General features: G+C 42.7%; 1 protein-coding gene across 1 annotated transcript in view; it reads left to right on the top strand.

The window, feature by feature from the left end:
- tenm1 (teneurin transmembrane protein 1) overlaps positions 1-23,229 on the top strand; it is a 171,588-nt gene that overhangs the window by 133,114 nt on the left and 15,245 nt on the right. The window contains exons 23-27 of the mRNA XM_041047755.1: positions 14,312-14,466; positions 16,893-16,976; positions 17,495-17,689; positions 20,637-20,724; positions 22,320-22,516. Of these exons, the coding sequence (XP_040903689.1) occupies positions 14,312-14,466; positions 16,893-16,976; positions 17,495-17,689; positions 20,637-20,724; positions 22,320-22,516 (719 nt within the window). The remainder of the gene's footprint in view (positions 1-14,311; positions 14,467-16,892; positions 16,977-17,494; positions 17,690-20,636; positions 20,725-22,319; positions 22,517-23,229) is intronic.

The raw sequence follows: 23,229 nt of genomic DNA, 5'->3' as shown, positions 1-23,229 counted from the left end.
CGGCTTCCCCTGGCTTACGGGAGAAAATGGCACTTGTAGGCGCTAAACTTAACCAAAATACGTCTGTCATATTAAGCTTTGCTAATACAGAGAAGTCTGCAGATTCAGCTCTGATTCCCTGCTAGCTTTAGCCCGGTTCAAGCTATTTGAATTAATGCTCATATATTTCAGACATTAAGCCTGGGGTGTCGATTTGAATTGGTTAATCGTTCTACCCTTACTTATTAGCTGACAGGAGTGGATTCCAGCAATGTGTCTTCTCTGCTGTTGTACGGCATTTCTATTTCCTTTCTTGTGCCCTGCCTGTTAGCTGGAACAAGTCGTACCAGTGTCTTCTGACTTTGTCAGACATTGTCACCCAGGGGAAAGTTTGGAAAGTTTTTCTGTCCTTTGCACTTGTCTCTAGAAGTAAAATGTAGACACCAAGTGTGTCTACACAAAGTGCAACAGTTTGGACAAAGATCTAAAACCAAAATGGCTTTGGTGACTTTATTTTTTCATTATATATACATTTCTATTGTAGTATTTTTCAGCTGCATTTTTTTAATAGTTGAAATGACAAATGATCAAATTCATGTCCTGTATATGCTGCAATCTCTTTTTTTCCCTGGATGTTCTCAAGACAAGACTTTTTATGACAATTTGTAGTAATTGTGTAGTTTTATGCTTAAATATCATCCTACATAATATTTCCTGTGGTTTGTATTCCAACACACATTGTATATATGCATGCCTGACAATGATGACTGTGAATATAAATGAGAGAGAAGGACAAGGGGACAAACTGAGAACAATGTCAGGGAGAACAACATTAGCTATCATTCATCAATGTCCTCGTGGTGTCCATAGACTGGTTAATGAGTTCTGTTGTAATTTTAGGACTGAACAGCAAAACATGAACCTAGATTTGTTAATGAATGGGAAGAGGAGGACAGTGTGGACCCCTGCCTCTAATAATTTATCTGCCTTTCCAACACTTCAGTGGATCAGTGATGTGATCAGAAGATGTGACCATTCTAAAATTGTAGTTTTTTATGGTTGAGTGTTCATATGCTGCAGCAGTTGTCTTCCAGAGATTGAAATGGCAGATTATGATAATTTATTTTTTTCCATCAGTGGAATCAGGCCACAACTGTACATAGCTTATATCATATACTGTAGCCTGGAAAGACCATAATAGGACTAAACTTGGTTTGTGGGGGCTGCGTTTGTACAAAAAAAAAAAAAACATGTACTGCCAGGGAGAAGAAATAATCTGTTTACTACCCTCACCAATCACACCCACACACGTGGCCACCTCTTAGTCCCCAGGTCGCACAGGAGATTTAGCCACAGGCCTGTCACTCAGGCTACGCCCACAGTCCTGCATGGCCTCTCCTGTCAGTCACACTCAGCTTGCGTGCGTAATGCGGCCTGAAGTTGGAAGCAGACAGCCGGTCGATACGGAGCACAATAAACAAATGTAGTGTAGAAGTGTCTCCACTCTTCAAATGTCACTGGTTCTAAATACAAAGTAGCTCCAAATTTAAAAGCAGAACTTTGATTATTTTCATTTCCTCTAACTTCCTAAGTTCATAGAGACAGAAAATGGAAAAAGAAAAGAAGATGATAAGAGAAAAACAAGATCGGAGCTGATTCCTGTTACAATTTGACGGATGATCTGAAGACCAATATTCTCAGTATATGTGCCCCTTATACCTTAGAACATGCTGTATCACTGTCTTTATACAGTAATAGAATATTCTGTCCCAAGACTCCTCCTGTCCTCTCACGGTCAGGTATTTTATACTCTTTGACTCACTGCACTTCACAGACTCTCTGGTCATTGTGTTCTGACTAACCAGCTCTGGAGATTTCCCCTGGTTCCCTGTCATCCATCTGCCACAGCCCACACTCTCCCTCCTCCTCCTCCTCCTCGCACCCTCTTACCAATGGTAATGAGTGGTAGACTTCACAGAGAAATATCTGTCCCTTTCTTTTTTTTTGAAGCTGTGGCTCTGTGATTCTCCGTCATTGATCTTGTCTTGGGTCCTCTGGTGAGCTCCTCGCGCCAAATTAGAGCCTGCCTTCATTTTCTCCACTCCCTCCATCTCTTTTTCTGTCCTTCCCCTTGTCTCATTGATGAATTATCCTTGTGCCCCGGTGTTGACATAGCTGCAGCAGGCCTGCTGTGACATATAACATTGTTACACGGCAAACAGTTGTTAAATAGTAATCCATAATTTGAATTTAGCCAACAATGTTGCAGCACCATTGAGCGCACTGCCACTGCCTACGTTTATAGTCTCTCCGTTGTGTAAGCTGCAGGGATTATCTTGTGTCCTTCAAACACTCACTTATGAATACAAGATCTGGGGCATTGTTTAGAGTTGGCTCCACATGTGTTTCTGCAGTCAATTAGCTCGGTAAATAAAAGGCCTTGCTCCATTTAGGATGGATCCCATGTCTGACATGAAAGAGACGTCAGTCCCACAGGACCCAGCAGCCTTGGCTCGCATCTCTGGACTCCTTCTGTTAACAACATGAAGGAGTACTTTTTTTTTTTTTTTACACGTACACATTTGATGACTAATAGTTGTGTGAATGTAAAAATATCTGTATCTGTGATTCATGTGTCGGTTTGGACAGAGGAGTTCAGAGTGACTTCAGTGATTGAGAGTTTAGTTGTTGGTGTTTGCCATGCGCAGGTCTTATCTGTCTTTTGTTGACTAGTCCCAGACAGCAAAGCTGACATCTACAGAGAGAAAGAGAGAGAGAGCTGTGTGTGCATAGTGCGAGCGTTTGCAGTGTCAGTCTCTCACTCTGACCCACAGGGGGCAGACTAATGCCCTTATCAGAAGCTGACATGCTGCCACCACATTTCTCCCTCTTGCCCTGTCGGCCTCTCTCCCTCTCTCTCTCTCCTCTTTTCTCTCTGCTTTCTTTCTTTCTCTTTCTCTGTCTCTCTCTTCCCCACACAGACAGACACAACACATTTGTCCCCCATCTCGCTCAGCCCCAGAGGCACGCCATCGGAGCTGAGATAGCAGGGCCAGGGTGCCAAATGAAGCAGCGGGGTTTAAAACCGGTCACGGTTATTAGCATGTTGAACAGCCAGGGAGTTTAAAAAGAAGAGACACAGCCAGGGGTAAATACGCTTCACATGGCACACTGCTGCTCAGGCGCCAGACTCAGACCAGGACAGCCAGGCTTCGTGGTGTACAGTATCTGTCTTGGCTGGTGGTTGACATGGTAAGCAGCTTAGGTGAAGGAATATCTTCACACGCTGGGCTTCGGTCTCATTTGCAGAAATGGCTGAAAACATTGCAATGTGCACAGGAGCGTTTCCCAGTTTGTTTCATCAGTGTGAATCGAGCATACGATGCTGTCAGCAAGCTCGTACTCAAACCATTAACTCAGCAAACACCGGCCCCCTGCTTCTACTCTAGCAGCGGAGTCATATGAGCGGTAGTGTCCTTTAACTGCACAGCTCTAATCACTGTAGCCTGCACTTCACTTTTCCCGAATCTGACACTTCCCAAACTGTATTTGCCGGCTGCAGCAGTGAAGTTATAAGATCTCCCAGGGCTGTGTAGCCTCTATGCCAGCTGCTTTGTGTTATAACTTTGGAATGAATGTGCCATTGTTATTCTACCTCTGGCTCCCTTAGCATTTAGGGCAGAGTGGTTGTTGCATCTCACAAAATAGAGAAAGAGAGGGGGAGAGGATTAAATTGATAGAGAAAAAGAGGGAGCTCAGAATTGGAAGAGCGAGAGGGAGAGAAAGAGAGTGAGGGAGAAAAAGAGTGCAACAGAGAACAAAAAAATAATATGAAATTAATAGAGAAAATGGGGAATGGAGGGAAAGAGAGAACAGGAGAGTGAATGAGACGGATAAAGAGAGAAAGAGAGATAACTCTTTTTTTTTTTGTGTCTAAATCCTGCAGCGTGCAGCAGTCCCACACCTCATCTGCATATTAAACTGGCCCTGTGGCTGCCTTCCCTCTCAGAGGGTCAACTATCATTGTTTCTGTTGGTTTAAACAGAGCACTACTTCGCAAAACAAGGGCATCAGATAAGTCATACTGTGTTTTTATCTCCAAGATTCAGTTTACGTGTGAACGTGTGCATGTGTGTGTGTGTGTGTGCAGTTTTTTTAACGGCCTGCTCCTGTGCTTCATTTCACATTGACCGAGCTTTTGTCTTTGCCTCTGGACATTCCTGCATTAATGATACACACATGAATTAATCACACAGCAAGGCAAACAGCAGCATACTCTATGATAATGCAAAACAGAGAGACGCCATCGGGTCATGCTATTTCTACCACAGCTTGTTTTCTCACTGTAGAATCCGTGGTAATTAGAAGGTCGGCAATGGTTTGTGCAACAGACATGCATCACTGAGCAGCCACAATATGAGGTTCTGCCAGAGACTCGTTTCTCCCAAAACTAATGCTAATAATATAGCTGCCAGCGGCAAATCCGGAGGGCCAAGCAAAAGAGCATCAAGCAAAGCACACAGGTACATCGAGGACTTGTCCAGCCCAGCGAGCAATTTTTACATGATTGGAGAAAGAATTGCAGAGATATGGCCCATGTGCTGTTTGTATATTTACTGCTGACTTTGTGACAGCCAAACTCTCTGAGCAGTATGTGAGTGTTCCTGACAGAGCTGCAGGAATCTTAAAACTATTCACTCACTGCTGTGAAACACTGATAAGCTCATTCGACTGTATTGCATTGTGACACATGAGAAAGTAAGGTTTGGTAAATAATGTATGCCCTCTCACTTTAGAATACATGTTTTCACTGAAAATTCCCAGCTGTCCTTTGGTCTCGAACATGTGACGTGCCCTGTGCTGCACATGTGGTACAGTATTGTGTAACAACATAAACCAGTGCTGTATGTAGGTTTCTGAATATGACTATATTCTTGATTTTAAAAGAAATGGAATAGAATTGATCATTGTGAAATTTGTGAGATGTGTCATCACTTTCATAAAACAGTGCAGAGTTTGAGAACTGTTGAATAAAGCAACAAGTTCACATCCCCAACAAGACAAAATAGGTTGTCACCACATGTGCGAGAGCTAATAGTTTACAAAAAGGAGAGTGTAAAATGAAAAGCAGCCTGTAGTCCTGGGATGCTACAGACTAGATGTAAACATTAGGAATTTTCTAACCTGCTAACTCTCTGCAGTCACTGTGCACTGAACAGTTTCTGCCATGCTTGAGATTTTTTTTTTCATCAGTAGTATTGCAGAATAGATTTGCATAACTCTTTGAATTCAGAGATGCACAAAATGAACTCCAAACCACTGCCGCCATAACTTTTCTACGTTTGGGGTCAAAGTTCAGTTTCTAAGAACTTTAACTGAAAAACTTGGAAGAAAATCCAGGATAGTGAGCAGCACTATAGCTCACACAGCTCGCCAGGAGGCCGCAGCTTCTCTCTGCACTGGAAATGATGTTGCCCTGTGCAATGTCGTGCATAAGCTTTTGGTGTGAAGGGCCTGTAAGAGGTTTATCTGCATAACAAGGTCGCACTACTTCAGTGAAATCATTATTTCACCACCACAAGAGGCTGCTTGTCACAAAATGTAGACGCAGGTCATTTACACATTTGAATAAATGTTCTTCTGGTAAAGACAGTATCCAATATGATGAGACAGCTCCTCGCAGACAGAATGAGGACTCAGCTGTCAAGCCTCCAAAATGATTTCAACAAAACTCAAAATAGGCACTTTGAAACTGGTCTGAAATTCTGTTTATATGGTAAAGATATCCCCATACTTCTGCCAGTTGCATATGGCTATGATATTGTAACCATTTTGTCAAAATAGAAGACTGTTACGGGTCCCAAGACTGGTGCCTCAGCAACAATACAGAGTTCTGTAAATACAACGATAACGTGAGCAGCAAAAAAAAAGAGACGGAGTTGCTTCTTATTTACATTTTTCAGAAACATTTAACATTTAATTAATCATTTCAAAACAAATGAACACGTTACCACAACTAACAACAGCTTTCTTCACATACAGGAGACAAAATCAAAACAGTGTGCAAAACAAATACGTTACAAAACATTAACGGCCCGCCTGCACGGCAGGATAAACCCGCAGCGCAGCGTCGCGTCTGCAAAGCGAATGGCTCTGAACCCGGCGAAAATCTCCGGTTCTTAACGTTCGTTAAAATATTCAAATAATACGAAAGTATGTAACCCTCGTGGAGCACAGCTCTACCAAACTGAAACTAATGCATTTTATCTGTAAATACATCAATAACGTGAGCAGCAAAAAAGAGACGGAGCTCTCTCGGCGTCGTCCAGGTTGCTTCTGGGGTGTGGGCGGAAGTTCCTCCCTTATAGACGTACCTGGGCGCAACAGTTCCTCTGCCACAGGTTCCACCTGGCTGCTGCTCACATATAATGTTCTTCTTTACAATACATGTTTAGATTGCAACAGCGTGCCTAGCACCATCTTTTTAAAGATTAATATTAGAAATAAAAAATATGTCTATCTGTTAATTAAATTAAATAACATAAAAACAGTTGCACCATTTTGTGGTGTACCACAAGACTAATGAGTTTTTTTGATATAGACCAGACTCTGTTTACATGGAAAAGTCATTTTCAGCCCCTGCCCCCCTCCCCCAAAAAAATCTCATTCAAGAAAAAAATTCAGGTTTTGGTGTTTGGTGATACATCAAAACACGACTTGAACTCGAGTTTAATGGCAGTGTTTGATTATTGTCTTTAACTCATTGTCATACAGTGTCATGTGGCTGGAACTTAGCCACATAAATAGATGCCAGATAAATGGAGGCGTCTTTAAGTCCTGCGAAAAACAGGAGTCCATCTCAAAAAAGTAGCTTGTGTGCGTCCTAATCACCATGGGTCAGAGGAGCACTCATAGATATTCTAGGAGGAAATAGTAGCAGCACACTGCCAAGATTTACTAAGGACCAAAGAAAATATAGTCAGTGGGCTTAGTAGAAGTAAATTTATGCTGACTTAAAACAAGGCTCTACCTGTAAAACGCCTGCTATTCAAGTAATGTATTAAGTAGAACACTACACAGACTGACAGCTACCTTGTTTGTAGTCGGACTGTGTAGGGTAGCTTCAGAGAGATTACTGAAGCTCACTGTGTGTGTAATGAAGCCCTGAGTCAATAAGAGATGCAGGCTCAAGGCCAAAGGCTGAGCCTGTGCATCAAAGGTGCTACGTTTGTGCGAGTCTGTGTGATTGTACATGCCTGCTTTTGATTGACAGTCTCTGGGTCCCTAGACCTACTCTGCTTCTCCCAGTGAACTGACGCAGAGTTAGTTATGGGTGCCTTGTTAAAAGTATGTCAGGTTGACAACGTCAGCGTAATCATGGGAAATGTGACACGCATGTCCCTTTAACTGGTCGAGATGGCCGCTGCTGGCAGCTGGCCTGTCAACCTCCACTGGGAGCCTGGCAAGGTGACAGGAGGAGTGGAGCTTTGCCACTGTGGAGGAATAAATTGCATTTACTCGAGGTGAATGCCCGACACACACGCATACACACACACACATGCAGAGATGGAAGCATTTGTCTCGGTCAGGGGGAGTGGATGGGGCTCTGATGAGGGGAGAGATAGTGAACTTGTGCCCATGCAGGTCGTTTCTACCTTGATTCTTTAAACACGCTGACAGAAAGATGAATAAGAAGAGTGATGGTGGCAGGCACAGTTTGGCTTGGCAGTCCAATTGAACCCGCCTGTGTGAGAGTGGGGAGGGGGATGGGGGGAGGGGGGTCAGCTGCTGTTATGGGGATGGGAAAACAGAGCCGGTAAATGTTTGCACCTGGGTACCATTATCACCTGCAGCTCTCCAGTAACCAATGGCCAGACCTCCATCCAAAGAAACACTCACACAGCTCTTTGGCAAAGCCAGCTCTCTGTGATAAAGACAGCACTGGAGATGCCTCTGGCTCAGTCGCTGTGATGTCTCTGTGTGTGCTTGGGTGGAAGCTGCACATACAGATTTGCAATCCATAGTAGTTTAGTGCCTCTTTTCCTCTTTTTTCAGTCGTCAAAACATTTGTTTCCTCCGATCTGATCCCATTTCCTCTTTCTGCCATTGCACAGCCTCACTGGCTGGTTGTTGCGATGGCGTGTTTGGTAAAAGAGCCTCTATTGATAGGCCTCCTCGTGTTTGTTTGATGTTCTAAACAGTGCAACATAATCTGCAGACGCTTTGCACTGATCCAAACCCCTCAGCCTTTCATGGAGTTTTCTAGTCCAAAGCATTTCAATTGCTTTTATAATTGGGTTTGTCTGCTGCCTCTGTGATTGCTTTGGATCTCTCTTTTGCTATCAAACAAGGCAATTACTGCCAAGTCGCATATTTTCACAAAAAAATGTTTATCCGCACAAAAATTAGCGTGCAACTTTTGCAAAATCTCCTTCCAGCTCTCTGCATGCTCGCAACGTCTCGCCTCGTCATACATGTGTAGTCTGGAACTACCAGCTCAAAAAAAAAAAAAAAAAAAAAAGGCAGCTATCAATAATTAATTAATGCGGGTTAATATGTTAACAAACTTATAGTGCTTGATAATTAGATGAGCCACAGTGTCTCATTCAGACTTAATTACTAAGCCACTGTCTGTTCTGTGGGGCTTTAATGAATAATTAATTATAAGAAGCATGAATTATTTCTGCTTACCAAAGATCTACCAGAAATACACGCCCATCCTCGTTTACGGTGCTATCTTGTATTGATTGATGATAAGTGTTTGATTGGAGAAAATAAGAACCATTGGATACAGCGCTTGTGCTAAAACTACAGTACTGCAATTCACAGATGTGTGTGTGTGTCATAGATCACAGAGCAGTATTTGATGCAGAATGCACAGAGCAGACACTTTCAAATGCACACCCAAATATGAACACACTTGTGCTTACACCTCAGCACACACGAAATCAGTATGGTGCACGGAGCCATTTCACAGCGCTGAGATTGAGCGAATAGGTTTATTTTCCCCCCCTTGTGTGTTTTCACCAAAGTTGTGTGTGCGTGCGTGTGTGGGTGGGAGTGTGAATTTCTCATCTGCAGACACTCTGATTTATCCGCTCTATATTTGCATATGTGCACAATGTGATTAACTGCCATGTCTTATCTTTTCGCCTAGCTACTTCACCGTCCGCATGCGTGCTCGCACATTCACACACACACACACACACCGCGACCCGGGTTTGCACACGTTGACATGCGAACACATTCACAAGAATTCACACTTTCACATACAAACAGCATTATACGTTCTCAAGGAGAAATGATAAAAGGGAACAGTAAACCACACAGCCAGCTAAAGACTCTTTGAAACAGTGTGTTATTCAGTTTCACTTGCAGTTGGACTGCAGCAGTTAGTGAACCCTCCAGGCTTTGCCCAGCTAATGTGGTTGACTTTATTTATGACCAGAGTCCCTCACAGGGGCCAGTTGTGCAGGTGAAACTGTCTATTTGTCTACATTCACTTGTCAGTCACACACAGCTATTTTGTACAGAAACGCTATAGGCCATAATCAGCTACAGCTAGCATCATTTAGATGCTGTAATAATATGTCAGTCCATATCATTAACACCCACTGAGCCTGGGGATATGGGGGGGCAGACTGAATGACTTATTCCTCAGGCTGCTGGCAGTTTGTGTGTGTGTGTGTATGTGTGTGTGTGTGTGTGTGTGTGTGTGTGTGTGTGTGTGTGTGTGTGTGTGTGTGTGTGTGTGTGTGTGTGTGTGTGTGTGTGTGAACTTTTGGACAGTCCTCTTACCCTCAAAGGAGGTTTAGACCTGATTTTTGGTTTCAGGCTTAGGGCTAGAATTAGGTTTAGGGTTCATTTTAGGGTAAGGGTTGGGGTGAGGCAATTAGTTGTGATGTGTTAAGTTTAGGATAAGGTGCTAGGCAATGCATTATGTTAACTGGTGTCCTCACAACTATGGAAAGACTAACCTGTGTGTGTGTGCGCACGTGTGCTGTGGTTGCGTGGGTGTGAAGGTTTTCAGATGGAACTTCCACACACCCACACATTATGCTTTCTCCTCCCCACTCACATCCTTTAAATAGGCTTCCTTTGGAGAACACGTGCTTATTTTGCACTTACAGCTGCTTGTTTCACCAGCTGACAGGCAATGATGTGTTTGTTTTCCATACGATTTTACAATTCTTCTTGCTTTCATCCATAGAGGCAGCTCTTTCGGCAACTTGGCTGTCAGCATTTGAAGGGTGAAAGTACTGTAGAAGCGAAACTTGAACAACACCAGAAGGCTGACTTCCTGCACTCTCGAGGGCTCAGGTGTTAGCAGTCAGCGCGCACTACACAAATGCACCACATCCTGATGTTACTGTATGCCAACAGGGCTGTCTGCCATTACCGCTAAATAAGATACACAATCCACAACTTATCTCATAATTAGTCTTTCTCACTTCTCATTTCTCACCTTACACCTTTCCTCACCTCTCCCTGGCTCTCTGCTTGGAAACCCCCTGGTGGCTCCTTCTCTTCAAACAGCTGTAATCAACACTGATGCTCTCTAAAACCCCTCTCCAAGGCATTAATCAGGTTGGATTGTGTTGCAATGCCACAGGGGGCCGTTATAACTGATATTCTTTTGACAAGGACAGAGAACAAAGAGATTCTTTGATTGAGAGTGATCGGCCTGTAATGGTTAATTGAAGCAATTCTTCATCATGTCCCTTTGTCTCATCGCCACCTCTCTCCTCTTTCCCACCTCTTTTTGGCGCTATCTGTCTTTTTCTCTTTGGCTGCATTTTCTCCCTAAATCTGAGTTGAATGTGAATAGCATCACTGTATCATCCTCTTCGTCACTCCTCTCCTCTCCCCACCCTCTGTTTTTTCCAAGGTCAGTGCAACTCAGTCTAATTCACTTTTCTTTGATGATAAAATCCAGTCCCAACTTTAGCCAAATGTCCGTCTCCCTCTGGAGTTGAGATTTATCTCAATTATTTCTCCACCGGTGTGTCTGCCAGCTTCTAAACATGACTATCAGAGTGCCAGGTCCACCCAGGGAGAAACGGTAAATCTTTTGATGTCTTGTGAGTATCCACTGGCTATATGGAAGGGCTGTAGCGTGCAGCTATTAAACCACCGCACAGCTTTACCCACAACAGCAAATCCAGTCGCTGACAACGAGAATGCGGACTAATCTGTCGCTTTTTCAATAAACATGCCGAAATGCTCTCAAACAACACATAAACTGGCGTAAATCCTTTTGCCAGTGCCAAGCAATAATAGCACTCTTTCTTCATTGTTGTTCCTGCGTGAGGATGAATAAGTCAGTCGAGTCCTGTATTTATTGTTGATGATAGATTTGCAGCTATTTAGAAGCTTCTTATGTGAACGTAAGACATGCAGATCCTGAGCATGCATACTGAGGGAGTCAGAAAACCACACACAAAGGCAAAGAAAGAAAGAATAGAGGGAATTTAAGTTGGAAGTTGGAGGAGAAGAAAGACGAATATCCAGGGACAGAGAGGAAGAGAACAGAAATCAGTATTGAGAGAGAGTCCTGGCTGCCTCGTTATGTCCTTGTGCAGGATTTATGAGCTCGAAGATCAGGGACAGGTTTCGGATGCTAGGAGGAGGAATGGATGGGAAAGTGAAAGGAAAGTAGGAAGGGTCCGAGGATGCCGTTACAGCAGGGAGAGTGCGCCGAATTTCAGACCTTAGTGCGCTCAGTCTGTGCTGTGAGTTGAGACGTCCCCCCAGCATAATGCCAGGTGACAGGAGGAGAAATGGTAAGGCCAAGAGGAACACAAGGAAGAATAAAAAATGGGCTGAACAGAAGGAGACATAGCGCAGACATTACTGTAGGGTCAAAGGCCACTGATTTGATTAGCACTTGCAAGATAGAGGGAGTTCAGCAACAAAAAGAAAGCAAAGGACAACAAATAAATAAAAAAAAACAAGGAGAGGGAAGAGGGAGCAAAAAGAGAGCAGGAAAAGATCAAGTTAGGGAGGATGGAGTGCGAGGGGGAAGCAAGAGGAGGAGAGGAATGGAGGTTGGTGAGGGGGGGGGGGGGGGGGGGGGGGGGAGGCTGTGTGGGTGGTGTAATCTGTCTGTGTCAGAGGGATGATGAAGGTGCCAGGAGGGAGAGCTCTGCAGTTCACCTTCTGGCCTCTGGAGGAAACACACTGACCCTGGCCCTCCCCCTGCCCACCTCTCCTCTCCACCTGCACGATTTATGACTCTCAGGGTCGGTCCAGGGTTGCTCGGTTTGAGGACTTCTGCGAATCTAGTTCTGGTGTGTGGCGGAGCGCTGTGTTTGCATGTTTGTGTGTGTGTGTGTGTGTGTGTGTGTGTGTGTGTGTACATGTTGAATGAAATTGCCCGTATAGAAAGCTATTGTATGTCAAGGAGGATGAGACCTTAGTGCTGCCTGGGGAAAAGAGCAGTAGTGACTTCTATCCCGGGCTCAGGGGGTGAGCACAGACACATCCCCACATAATCCAGTGTGACAGAGTTTTGAAAGAAGAAAGACTGACAGAACGAGAGAAAAAAAATCAAGGGAAATGGGACAAGATGTATGAATGAGGGAGGAGTAGTTGGAGCTGTGTCTTGTCCATTTTTATCACGATGTGCTGGCACTTCTGCATGGTCAGATCGCTCTTTGAATCTTTTTCAGAACTTTCCTTCCTCCTCTAAAGTGGGTAGTGATGGGAAAGCAGCCAGACCTGCTATTTCTAAAATTAAAACTCAGTCAATAAACAGAACTTTAGTGAACAACGATATTGATTGTTAATATAATTAATTTAGTATGGAAAAAATATAAAATAGGCACAGCTTCCCTTCTTCTTTCCTTTGTTTCATTTTATGAATTGCGTATCTTTCAATTTTGGACTATTGGTTGAACAAAACAAGATAACTGAAGATGTTTATTTGTGCCCTGGGAAATTGCAATGGGCATTTTTCACTTTTTTCTGTCATTAAAATTTTTTTTTTGCTTTCAGTCATCATATTATTTTGGATTTATGACCCACAGCTTTAATATTTTGGTTCACTCTCTCCGCTCTGATCAATCCACTTTCCAGCTGCAGCAGGCAGCTGTTTTTGCAAGCTCTAATAAACCGACTGCACAATACCTTGCCAGTATCAAACGGCAGCCAAACAAAATAATCAGCTAGTTAGTTTAACTTCTTAGGAGCATTTTCTAGCATTTAACTTCTAAGGAGTCACATATTTTCCTCGGGAGTTGGTGGAGAGCAAAACACAGGTAAGAGGAAAGTGAATATTGGGCAAATCTTTCCACTCTGCTGTCGTATGTCATCTATTTTCTTTTTTATGGCTTCTTTTGTTGCAGACAGTTTTTTACGGCACCATTTAGTTTTGTGATTGTTGCTTATATATAAGTAGACTTTGTCTCCATTAGGTCCTTTGAGTCATTCTTGAAATAAAGACATATATACATAAACTTTGCATGACTTAATGATAAACCATAAACAAAATGTATTTTAAATGGCACAATCGTGAGCCACATGCGTTGGAGATGGCAGGTATGAATACTGAAATATGGCTTATTGTCAGAGTAATTGTGTAAGTGAAAGCAATCAAGTAGAATTGGGAGCATGCGGCATGAGAGGTGAGGGTTGAGTCGTGGAATATTATTGCCGAGGAGTTGAGGGCTATTCTCTGTATGGAGATGAGACGGGGATGAAGGTCGCTCCTCATCCATAACAGATGATTCATAGTCTGCCCTGACCTTTAATACCTGGACTTACCTCTCTCCTCGTCACTCTGCTCCGCTGTCTACTGCAGAGCTCCACCGCAAGGAGAGTTCAAGTGTATATGCTGTTCATAGCAAAAACCCTCTCACCAAGCATGTGTTCACATGCGCTGTGCAAACACAGGCCAGCGTGTGCACACATGCACGTTCATGGAAGCACATTTATAATGCACATTTACACAGGCGTCAAATGTCAAAAGTTCACTGCGGTACCCCTGCGCACATCTAATGTGACAAATAACTTCTTCCTCCAGTTGCATTGTTCTAATCCCTTTAGTGGGCTCTGGAATGGAAATATAATTACATTTCTGTGGTGCAGTGCCTTTGATAAGACAGCCGCTTGCTGAGCTGAATGTCTAACTGAGTTGGGTGCCTCTCCGAAGCCCTCTCCTCTCTCCTCTTTACTTCTCTCCCTCACTCTCTCCTCCCCACTTCTTCTCTTCTCTCATACTCTCTTTCACGTCTTTTCCTTTTTCCCTTTTTGTTCTCTCACCCCCTCTCGCTCTCTCTGTCATCTTCAAAAGCTCATTCTGCCTCTCTCCCTCTCTCTCTCACCCGCCCAGGTATTGCAGTGGATAAAAAAGGTGTTGTCTACTTCGTTGATGGCACCACCATTCAGAAGATTAATGAGAGGGGTTTGCTCTCCACTGTGATTGGCTCAAACGGACTGATGTCGACGCAGCCGCTAAGCTGTGATGCACGCATGGACATCAGCCAGGTAAGCTAATAATGCAGCTGAGTTGACATGACTGGAGGAAAGCTGGAGCCACATGTTTTGCTCTGAATAAAAAGCTTCATCCTCTAAATTTAAGTGTTGTTTTAAATCATTTCCAGAAAAATAAGTCTCCTGCATGTGTTCTGTCTCAGCCCATTTGAGCGATTTAGATAAAAAAGGAGACAGATCACAAACATAAAGTATTTATTTTGATGTTCTCTTACAGGCAGTGATTGTTGTGTCAATCTAAATTGCCTGGCCTCTTCTGTACAAACTCTTTGTGACTTCTTAAAGGTGTGTGTCTGTGTGAGAGAGAGCGCATGGTAAGACCAAAGACAGCTACTGCACAGATTTGATCAGCCAGCCTTCAGATCACTCTGCTGACTTATATCAGGCCTATTAGAGCAGAGGGTGAATTATAGATGAACTGCTGGCTCTATAGAGGAATCTCTGCCCACACATACGGATGCAAGCGCATGTGTATGTGTGTGTATGCTAATGTGCATGTTCAGCCCCAGTGAATTCCCAGTGGTGCTCTTATATGTCTTTAAAGGGGCCCACATTACCTCACAGTCTTTCTCTTTGTTAGTCACTGGGCTCTGCAGCACGTCTGATCGCGTCCCGTCACATTCATCTTCCATCTGTGTTTGTTCTTATAAACTGCTTTTGACCTCAGTGTGGTGTCAGTATTGATGGAAACCTCTGTAGGTTTTTTTTTTTTTTTGCTTATTCAGAGCTAAAAACTGGTTATGGACATATTCGTGGGAACAAATTGTAAGCTTCGGCTTCTGTGATGTGCTACTGAGCTCTGCTGATGGCAATTTCAGTAATCTATCCCTTTTACCAAATCCAGCATTTGGGGGGACCCACTGTGCTGTTAAGTTTGCAAATCACTTGGAAAGTGGACGTTAGCAAGATAGGATAAGTAAGTTTAGTTCATTTCAAGTACTTTTAAGCCTTGCTTGTTAACTTTCGCACTAATTTCTACAAGATATTACCTTTCCTTTATGTTATTTCAACACCTACTGAATCATTTACAACTCCTGCATACAGAGCAGCTAGCTAGTGTTAGCTGTCTCTCTTTCATGGAACCAAAAACCTTGCCGATTGCAAATGACCAGACTGTAACCACAGCCCTCCGCACATTACTCCGTGATTCGCATCGCGACACTGAGTAACTGACATATGGAGTCATGAAGTAACACACACAGCACTAAAATCACAGATGGTGCTCCTCAACAGTCAGAAACATTGTTCAGATGATTAACTGTCTGTCACTGCAACTAACGTGACAATCTGAGCTAGTTTTGGTGCCAGTGGTGCAAATAAGGATATTTACTCAAGTAGTGTACTTAAGTTCTGTTTTGAGGTACTTGTCGTAATCATTTTCATTTTGAACTACTTTATACTTCTATTCCACTAAATTTCAGAGGAAAGTATTGTATTTTTATTCAGCTACTCTTATTTGACAACTATAATTACTGCTTAAGGATTTGTTATAGGTTAAACTAACCAACAGTGTATAAAATAGTTAAAATTAGCTGTTAAATGTTATTCATCAGTAACAATAATAAGAAAGTGTTGTAATAGTCTGAAATGGATTGTATTTCTCCATTCTGGCATTGCTACTTTTACTTAAGTAGAGGATTATAAAACAACTTTTCTTAGCAAAAATGAATCTTAATTCAACTGGCCCAGCTCTATTTACAGCTCAACTTCACTTGTGAAAGTGATCGTCTGGCATCACTGCAAAGTTCAATATCATGAGCAGGAGTGATTTGATGCGTGTCCTCTTTGGCTAAGGACAGGGCGAGTCCTGCTTGATGAATCTCTCTACCTCTTAAAATGGGATTTCAGAGTGAACCCTCTTCGCTCTCATTTGACAGAGCCTATAATTGGACATGTCAGTGGCAATTTAACATGATCCATTTATTTACCAATCCATCCTCAGAGTCATCAATCACCTCACTGATCCCTCAGACGCAACGCCTCGTCTCCATAGCAGATGCAGCTCACAGTTTGAGTGTTTATGTGTGCGAGATAGACAGCAATGTGGGTGGCTGTGCGCTAGTGTAGGTTTGTCTGTCTTTGACCCCCACAGTGTTAGCAGGCAGGGTGTGCTATTTGAGCAGGCAGCGATCATGGTTATTGGCTGACATTTGGAACAGTGCCGAGGCGAGCCAGTGTGAGCCTTGAATAAACACAGGGAAGGCTCCCTGCCCGCTACTGACCTTTGCATGAGTAGGGAGGGTCAGGAGGCCTAATGCTATGTTATTAAGGAGATATTATTTGTATCACCTGTAGCTGACTCTTGTGGGCGATCGCCACTAAGGCTTTCCAGTTCTTTTGTTCTCATTACAGTTACTGTACATATGGTGTGTGTGTGTGTGTGTGTGTGTGTGTGTGCATGTATGTGTGTGATTTCACAGGTACGTCTAGAGTGGCCAACAGACCTCGCCATCAACCCACTGGACAATTCCCTCTACATCCTGGACAACAACATCGTCCTGCAGGTAGAGAAACAGTCCTAAACGCACACACACACACACACACACACACAGTGAATTAATTCTAAGCCTGTTTCCAATTCAAGCGTATGCTTTTTTGAGAGACACTGGCACTGTATGTAACAGAGGAAGAAAGTAATAAAATATTTCTTGCAAATTGCAGTGCTGTCACTTTAGGTGCATTCAGGGAGAGTGTGGCTGCCAACATAAAAGAGAGGAAAAGAGCACCTTGCTAAAAAAAAATAACATGCTGTGTCACTCAGGTTTTGCTTATGACCCAAAAACCTGTTCTACAAAATTAACAAATTACCTGTTTGAGCGTGTATCTTGAGAAAATTAATGAGTCATTAGTTGAGGCTGGCTTAGGCCTCTTGAAGTCTGACACACTGGATCAACAAAGCTTCATTGTCAGTGGCTGATTACTTTGACCAAAAAATAATTACCCCAACAGCAGCTGTTGTAAACTGTTGTTTACGTTCTGCCTCTCTTTTACATAGCTAACACATGATAGTGTATTTCTTTAGGTGTCAGAGGGTCTTCAGGTGCGTATTGTGGCAGGACGTCCCATCCATTGCCAAGTTCCAGGTATTGACCACCACCTGGTGAGCCGGGCAGCGGTGCGCGCCACCTTGGAGGCTGCCAAGGCCATCGCCCTGTCCCACCTGGGCACACTGTTCATCGCAGAGACTGATGAGCGGCGCATCAACCGCATCCAGCAGGTCACTCTGTCACTAAAAATACTGCTTACACACTGTAGTTAATTTCAGCTTATTTTTAGCTAGCGATGCTCTGATTGCACTTTGTAGGGCAGCAACCAATGATGGATTTAATGTCATTAAAATCAGCTGATACCAGCCACAAGATTGCCATGTTTATACATCTTCAGAGGAAGCTCTCACATAAGACACCTCTAAGCCACTACTTTCTTCACATTCAGTGTTACCCATGTCCTTTTGATTGACAGAATCAAATTTACTATATGATTGTAGCAACTAACTCACTACACCTTGTTATATTCCACTACATCCTGTAAAATCTGCAACTGCATCCTTCTTTCTAAATTCAGAGCAGATGTCCAAATCCCTGCATGCCTCTGTGAATGATCACAGAGCAATGGGCCCAGAAAGAATGTCTTTTATGTCCCTAGAAAAAACAAACAGGAAGAAGTACAAATTAAAAATGACACCAGTAGTCCATCTGGCCTCATGGCACAAATATATTCTCCAACTTGTTGCATCATATTGAGTGTAGATTAATGGGGAAAAAATGGCAGTTTTATCTATCGAAAATTAAATCTACAAGACAGCAAAGTGTGCAAAAAGAGAAGGGGTCTGAATACTTTCTGAAGCCACTGCACAAAACTCTGATGCATCCTGAAAATAATCCAAAAGCCTGCTTTCATTTTTGGGGAAAAAAAAAAAACAAACATTTTTGTCCATTAGCTCCATTAGCTAGCAGCATGCTATCACAGGCCCACGGCATTTGGGCTCCAGCATCACAAAGACACTGCCTGCTGGATTCAATCAATAGTCCCTTTGTGGTCAACAGTACCATGCTGAGTCCATGTGGAGGCAGAGAGGAACATAAAACGCCTCGGATGCCTTTTTGATGGAGACTGGGCAGCCATGTTTGATAAGGCAATGAAATACTTTTTTTTTTTCTTACTGTATTTGTCACACATATTTTATGTTTAATATTTCTGGGCCCATATTTGCCAAGCATCTGAGAATCACTCACGCAGAAAGTCAAACTAGAAGTGAAAATTCCTCCTGCTTCAGAGTGGGACTTGAGTTATTTATGAAAGTTCCTACGCACACTCCCAGCAGCAAGTGGAAGTTCTCCTTTGAAAATGAATGAAACTACTTTGTGAGACTGAACCGTAAAATAAAATTAATGATGATGTGTTGCAGATATTCTCAGCAGCTTCTGATGTGCAATCAACACATTCAAAAACCCTGACAGGCGGCTGCAGATACAATGTGATGTAGGAAAAATTAAATTAAATGCAGAACATTGTGTCACTTGTAAGACAAACTAGCTGCGCACAGGTACAGACTGACAGTATATTTTAAAATGATAAAAAAATGACACACAAATTAACCGCTACATTTCATCTTAAATGGCTGACACCAGCTGCATCTTGTACTGTTTAGCTTGCAAGTCTGTTTTTTCAGTATTAATCCCTATTAAATGTGAACGTGCCTTGGCTGCAATAAGTACGCGGGCACTGCTTTGGCACTGCTGTGGGGCTGTTCTCATGGTCCAGGCACGTCTGTCTGCCACAAGAACCCTGAACATTTGGCCACAACATCCAGGACCACACACGCATAACCAATATGTGTTGAATTTTGTTTTTAATCTTGTATAAAGGCAGGGAAGTAGTTGAATTTGTACAGTAAAGCAGCTTTGGGGTGAATTAAAATCACAGTCATTACACATTAGCTCTGCTGTGGCTGTTTGTTTGTTTGTTTTCAGTTAAGGGCAAACTGCAAGAACTTGTCCTTGGAGTGTTTGTTGCAGACAAGACTTTTAAATCCACTTGATTTAAAATCAGAGATCGTATATTCTGCGTTTCCTTCTGTCCTTGAATGTTTGGACAAGTTTTACTTATCACTATCCAGGCATGTTGAAACTCAAAACTGTGAGGACAGAGCTGCAGCTCTCCTAAATCTTGCAGGTCGTACAGTGTGAGTAAACCACTCCCGAGCCTAATGTGTATCTCGCTGAGAATTTCTGGAAACTTAGGACTGATTTCCTGCTCTGAGTTACTGGAACAGACTGAGACAGACTGAGGCTATCAAATTTTAAAGGAACAGTTCACCATTTTGAGAAAATATTCATATTTGCTTCCTTGCCAAGAATTCAATGAGAAGGCCGATACCATTCTCATGTTTGTATGTTAAATATGAAGCTACTGCCAACAGCTGTTTAACTCAGCATATTACAAAGATATATGGAGAACAGCTAGTCTGGCTCTGTACAAAGGTAACAAAATCCACCTACCAGCGCTTCTAAATCTCACTAATTAATATGCTATGTGTTGTTACAGCATAGTTTTTGTGCAGATGAAACAAACAAGATACATCTAACTCAAGAAATCACATAAGTGCATTACTCAGAACTCCAAAATATTCCTTTAAGACCAAAAAAAACAAGTCAGGCATCATTCTACCAAGATGAATGAAAATCAGATTGTTGTTGTAGCTGTAGTACCTTCTTTTATAGCGTTTCCCATCAGGACAGTCGGTTTAATTTGTTTGGAGAGCTGGATTTAACGTTGCGAAGATTAGTCAGTCAGTCAACAAATCCCCATTTAGGCCAAACAATGAATGTTCTCACGCAGTGAAGATGCATTGTCCTTTTGTTTTTGCTAAAATTAAAAAAGGCATCTAAGATATCATCTGAGATTTTTTTTTGAACGACTGGTGGATAAACAGCCAAATACATTGTTGTCACTTTCCATCTGTTTCATTATAACGTCATTAATCTGCATTTTCAGCTCAGGTTTTTATGAAATGCTATCATTATCTGTTTTTCTGGGGAGATTAGACGATACAAAGGACGCCGCTGAACATTATGTTCTCTCCAACAATGATCTCCTACAGCATTTTGTAGCTGTGTGTGACGGGGTTTTTTTGTTTTTTGTTTTTTTTGAACACTCCACAGGTGTCGACCAACGGGGAGATATCTGTTATCTCTGGAGCCCCCACGGACTGTGACTGTAAGATAGACCCCAACTGTGACTGCTTCTCTGGTGGGTCATCAGTGTACACTTGTGATGTGCATGCAGGACTAAGTAATGTGAGAGTATTAGATTATGTCTAATAAGATTACAGTCCTAAAAACAACATGTAACTGCACTTAAAAATAATTTCAGATGATATCACGCTTGGCCTGGCTCTGACGTCTGTTTAAAGGAAACAAAAACAGGAGTTTTGACAGAACTTAAATGAACTGAAATAGTCAGTGTGTTTTATATTGAGTGATTAAATCTTGCTGCCTGTGTGTCCCTGCTGGCCAGTGATTTTATTAGCAGAGCTTGAGAAGAACTTTCTCTGTCTTGTCTGTCTCCTGCGCTGTTTCCTTCAACTTTCAATATGTCTAAATTATTTAGGTTAGATGGAATTTTAATATCTGAGCAGGGAATTTTTGACTCTCTTTGAAAAATAATTCAAAAAATTATTCATATATCATTTTTAAGTAAATCATGACAATATGCAGGGAAGAAATGACCATCCCTAATGTCACAATGCAGAAGTAAGTGAATGTAGTCTGACTTTGTGAATGTATGTGTGTTGGGTTTGCAGAAACTCCATATGTCTATGTATATGGGAGGGATATATTTGTATTCATAGGCAGACTCCACCAGCTAAAATTCAGTAGGAACCAGCTCCAGAGAAACCTTTCAAATCTATTCACATTACAGCTGGCGAAAGAAAAAGCTCTCATCTTGCCGTCGACACTTTTAACTGGTTGGTGTATCATGGAAGGGCACCTGAAATATAATAAAAGGAAGAAGGAAAGGACCAAACAAATAAGCAGATGTTCTTTTGACAGTTAGGCCATGCTTTCATTGTAAGTGTCAGAGGAGGTGATTTTATCATTTAATTCTGCTCATAAAAATCAGTCTCTTTTCTATTCAAAATGGAGGGAAGTGTCTTTCCCATGCCACAAGCCAATGGGCTGTAACCATCCCTATTTCTTTGGTTGTACTTTGCATATTTTCAATCATGTCTTGCTGTTAACAGATGATTACTCTCTTCAGAGGCTTTCCGTTTCCATCCCTTCACCATAAACACTCGCGCTTTGAACATGCGCGCATATGTGAGCACACGCCCGCAAATACAAACAGACATGAGCGCACACGCACAAAAACATACACATACACACACACACACACATAATGCGCATGCTGTCAAGAGATAAACTGCCACCCTGCTGTCTGCACAGACCCATCAGAGGCCCTGGGCCTACTGCTGACAGCATCTAAAGGGCTTCACCCGGCTATTATCCTGCTGTGCTACCAAAGACATCTGAATGCTTTCAGTTACCCACTACCACTGTCTGATAAGGCTGAGGTCACTATCAAGGTGGTCATATCCACTCCATTGGGAAGCTACGGTATCCCAACAAGTCCAAGTCCTGAGCTAAACTGATAAATGCTTAAGCGACGCCAGGGGAGCTTCATATTTTGCAAAGCTTGTGTGTACCGGTTGTGACTTCTCTCCTGCTCTGAAGAATGATTTGTACTTCTCAGTGTGTCTATAACTGAGGGTGTCCTCACTTATGCTGTTTTTGTTGATAAAGGGTTTGTCCTCATTGAAATAATGTCGTCTTGTGTCTTATCAGGAGATGGAGGCTACGCCCGCGACGCTCGTCTCAAAGCCCCCTCCTCTCTGGCCGTGGCCCCCAATGGAACCCTGTATATTGCTGATCTGGGCAACATCCGGATCAGAGCTGTCAGCCCCAACCAGCCTCAGCCCAGCCCGAACGGACTGGTGGAGATCAGCTCCCCGCTGGACCAGGAGCTCTATCTCTTCAGCCAGGTGCCTAGGCTCTGTGTATAAAATATGCATTTGCATAAAAAGTATAAACTAGAGAGCAATATCTCAGTGAAGGTGATTACTGTCACATTCATTTACATTCATTTAGTTTGTAGGATACACGCATTTCACAAAAAAATGACAAAACATGCCTCAGATCACAGAATGTTATGCTGATAGCGTTCGACCGAATGACCCAATAACATCAGCAAGGTTAGCGTATTCAAATGTTTCCCACACATTCTAAACTATATTAGTACTAACACTCCAAACTCTCCATGTATGCTGACACAAATAAAACTAGAGACCATCTTGCGCTGGGATCACAGCAGCTGTGACGCCAGATCAGTGCATATGGTGCAATGGAGCACACAACATGAGAGAAGTGAGTTTGGCGAAACAGGTGAGCTGTGCAAGATTTATTCAATATGCCTGACGATGTGATCCCATCGCAAGATGGTCTCTAGTTTTACCGAATATCGGAGGGGCGGAGGGGAATGATTGAAACTGGGATACAATGACCCTTTCTTTACTTCCTACCCCCCTACTTCCGGTGTCTTCGCTCAGACCACACTCATTTTCAAACCTTCATTTTGATCTCAAATACACACCTGTAAAGTTTTTGCAACAGATACACACACACACACACCTGCCAAATTATTCTCAACAGCCTCTGCAGTAGTTCCTGCAGCAGTGGTTTGTCTCTAGAACCACAT

This window comes from Toxotes jaculatrix, chromosome 10 (assembly GCF_017976425.1).
Source record: "Toxotes jaculatrix isolate fToxJac2 chromosome 10, fToxJac2.pri, whole genome shotgun sequence".
Taxonomy (NCBI): Eukaryota; Metazoa; Chordata; class Actinopteri; family Toxotidae; genus Toxotes; species Toxotes jaculatrix.
This window is presented reverse-complemented; position numbering and strand designations above follow the sequence as displayed.